General features: G+C 21.3%; 1 protein-coding gene across 1 annotated transcript; it reads right to left on the bottom strand.

Moving 5' to 3' along the window:
• Window positions 1-1,236: 1,236 nt before the first annotated feature.
• PGO_004640 (variable surface protein) lies at window positions 1,237-2,620 on the bottom strand (the record flags this gene model as incomplete). The annotated part of the gene is made up of 3 exons (XM_028691516.1): window positions 1,237-1,404; window positions 1,541-2,461; window positions 2,600-2,620. The coding sequence occupies 3 exons, from the start codon at window positions 2,618-2,620 to the stop codon at window positions 1,237-1,239; spliced, it is 1,110 nt and encodes a 369-aa protein (XP_028547317.1).
• Window positions 2,621-3,114: the final 494 nt, after the last annotated feature.

The raw sequence follows: 3,114 nt of genomic DNA on the forward strand, positions 1-3,114 counted from the left end.
TATATGGTTATAAATATTTTTACAATAAGATCTAATATATATATGTATCGTTCCACTCTTTTAAATGATACCATATATTATTTTTTAATTTCTAATAAATTAACTTTTTTATTAAAATATAATATCATTCTAATTGGATATTTTTTATTAGCTTATTATTATTTTTTTCTGAACACATATAACAGCATATTTAATATAAAATTGAGGAAAGAAAATAAATCAATGAAAATCTTTCGGTATTTTACATTTTATTCTCCCTAATGTATGCATACAAAAAAATAATATTGTAATGCAGAGCAATAGACATCATTACAGAGCAAGAAAGTAATAAAAAAATTTCGAGCTTATAACCTTGATATACATATATTAGGTTGTTATAATAAAAAGGTATTGTATTATATATTGCTTAAAAATATATATAAGTTGGATGCCATGTCATATTATATTTAATAATTGATTATTATTATTTAGTAATTGAGGAAGGCATTTAATGAATAATTGATTTTCATTTTATTTTTCTATACTGTAATATTGTGCTTTCTTATGAATTTGTATACATAATGAATACTATTAATTCACATACTATGATGCATTTGGTTCATTTAGAAAATAAAAATATAATATAATTCTAATTAATTTTTATACGTAATATAGAGAGAGAAAGAAAATATTGAAAATGTACAGAATAATAAAAAGCAATACTTTAAAAAAAAAAAAAGCATTTAGCTTTATATTTAATTTATGTAATGGTGTTGTGAAAATGTGTTTAAATTATAAATATCTTAATTGATATTTCATAATTATAATTTGCATAAATACATAATTAACACTATATATAAGATATTATAATATGAAATTTCTTTATGTAATCATATATTAAATAATAAGAATAATGACTACTTCAAGAAAATTACATTTCACTTAATATAAAATAAATCAATATAAAGGGATGAACTGAAAAATATAAAAACATACGAAGCGTTTGTAAATATTGAAATTAATTTATTTAGATTTGTAATTGATTTTTTTCAATCAAACATATTTTTTTTTTATATTAGATGTAGTTTTCTATACTTATTCTTCCAAATACTTAACACTGTATATAATAATTTTATATTATATTTTTCTACTTTTTTTAAATATGAAACAAAATATTAATTTAAATAAAATTTTCTCTGTATAATATATGCTTGATTTAAACTATTGTAATTACTAAACTTTTTGAACTCAAATATATTATAAATTATTGTATCCTATATAATGCACTTCTCGATCATCAATAAATGGATTAAGGTATGTTGTTGCTTGGGGATATTGCTTATTTTTTTTTTCATTATCATTACTTATCTTTCTTTTTATCATTCTAATCTTATTACTTAACAAATTTTCTGTAGGTGAAAATTTCTATATAAAGAAAAATAACATATGAATATGATATATTAATTTATTATACTTGGGATCATAATTTATGTAAACACCTAATAAAAGAATTAGATTTATANNATACTATATATAAAAATCCAAATGTCATAGAAATTACGAATATTCCAAGTAGCGCTTTACCAAATATTTTTAATGGTCTAGAACTGTTCACATACAATAGTTCTTCTTCAGGAATTTCACTAACTATTGATGAAGTACCATAATTCTCATTAATTTCTTGACGCGTTAATTGTATTTTTTCACGTGCTTTTTGCGTATCTCCACCCTCAGGTGAATCTTGTACTTCCTGTTCTTCAGGTAAACTTTGTGAATCTTGTCTAACAAATAAACCATCTTCTTCCCCTATCTCTGGTAAATCTCTATTATCCTCAACTCCCTTAACGGATTGATTACATTCAGATCCTTTAAGCACCATTGATGGCTCGTACTTTTTGCAATCATTATAAAATGATGGGCATTTCGTTTGATCGTTAGCATTGCATGGTTCATTAAAATGATTATACAGTTGCTCTTTCTCTTGAATATATTCATAATATTCTTCACATTTTCCTTGTTCAGATATTCGTTCTTTAATGTGTATATCAAAATCTAGCAAATATTCATACAATTTCTTTCTCATATCCCAATCATCGTATAAAATAATTTCTGAACTGAGATCACATTGCGTAATATTACGATTTTTAGAAGACCTATAATTAATGTTCCATACATTCACAATTTTGCCATAAATATCGATAGGTTTATGTGTATATTCTTTGAAATTATTTACTAATTGATCATATATCCAATAGACTAAAAGATTGCAGTACATATCTTTTTTAGTTCCTTGATTCCATGAATGCTTACGCTTTTTTAAATAATTTATTATATTAGAACAAAAATTTTTAATATTGGGATATTTATTTAAAGAATTTTCCTTATCACCACCACAGTACTTAACAAAATGATTTCCATCAGTAGATGCTGTATGTAATTTATTATAAAATATTTGCGAAGGTAATTCACTTGTTTTAAAATTCTGAGAAGAATAAATTAAGTATAAAAAATGATATAATATTATATTCATGCAGTAGTTATTATATTTGATAAAACATAAAGATTCGATAATATTATCATTTTATATATTTGATAATTATGATTTAAAACTTATCCTTACATATGTGTCTTTTGGAACCATTCTTGTTATTATTTGCAACACAATTAAAAATATACAAAGATTTTAATAATATAGACAAACTCATATGATTGCGAAGATCATGTAATTAGATGCCAACACTATATCTAATGCTATAATATGTTTATTTATAAATGATGAGAATAAACCTTGTAAAATATATTTGAAAACTAATAATCCATGTTCAAATAAAGAAAAAATTATCAAGATAAAAAAATTATTATGATTTTAATGTTAAAGGATTAAATATAATCTTATATAATTATAAAATAAATATTAACTATTATTAAAGAATTAACTTTGTTTATAAGAAATAAATATAGATTAAAAATCAGATTATGCATTGATTGGTTATCATAATATAATTTTTATAATTTTCGTATTATGAAATATTAAATAGTATTCCTTATATATTATAGATCAATTAATTTAATAGAAAAACATTATTTCAAAAATATTGAACAAATTTGATTTGTGAATATATATATAATATTGAA

The sequence above is a fragment of the Plasmodium gonderi genome (genome assembly GCF_002157705.1).
Source record: "Plasmodium gonderi DNA, contig: Pgo-contig_1131, whole genome shotgun sequence".
Lineage (NCBI taxonomy): Eukaryota > Apicomplexa > Aconoidasida > Haemosporida > Plasmodiidae > Plasmodium > Plasmodium gonderi.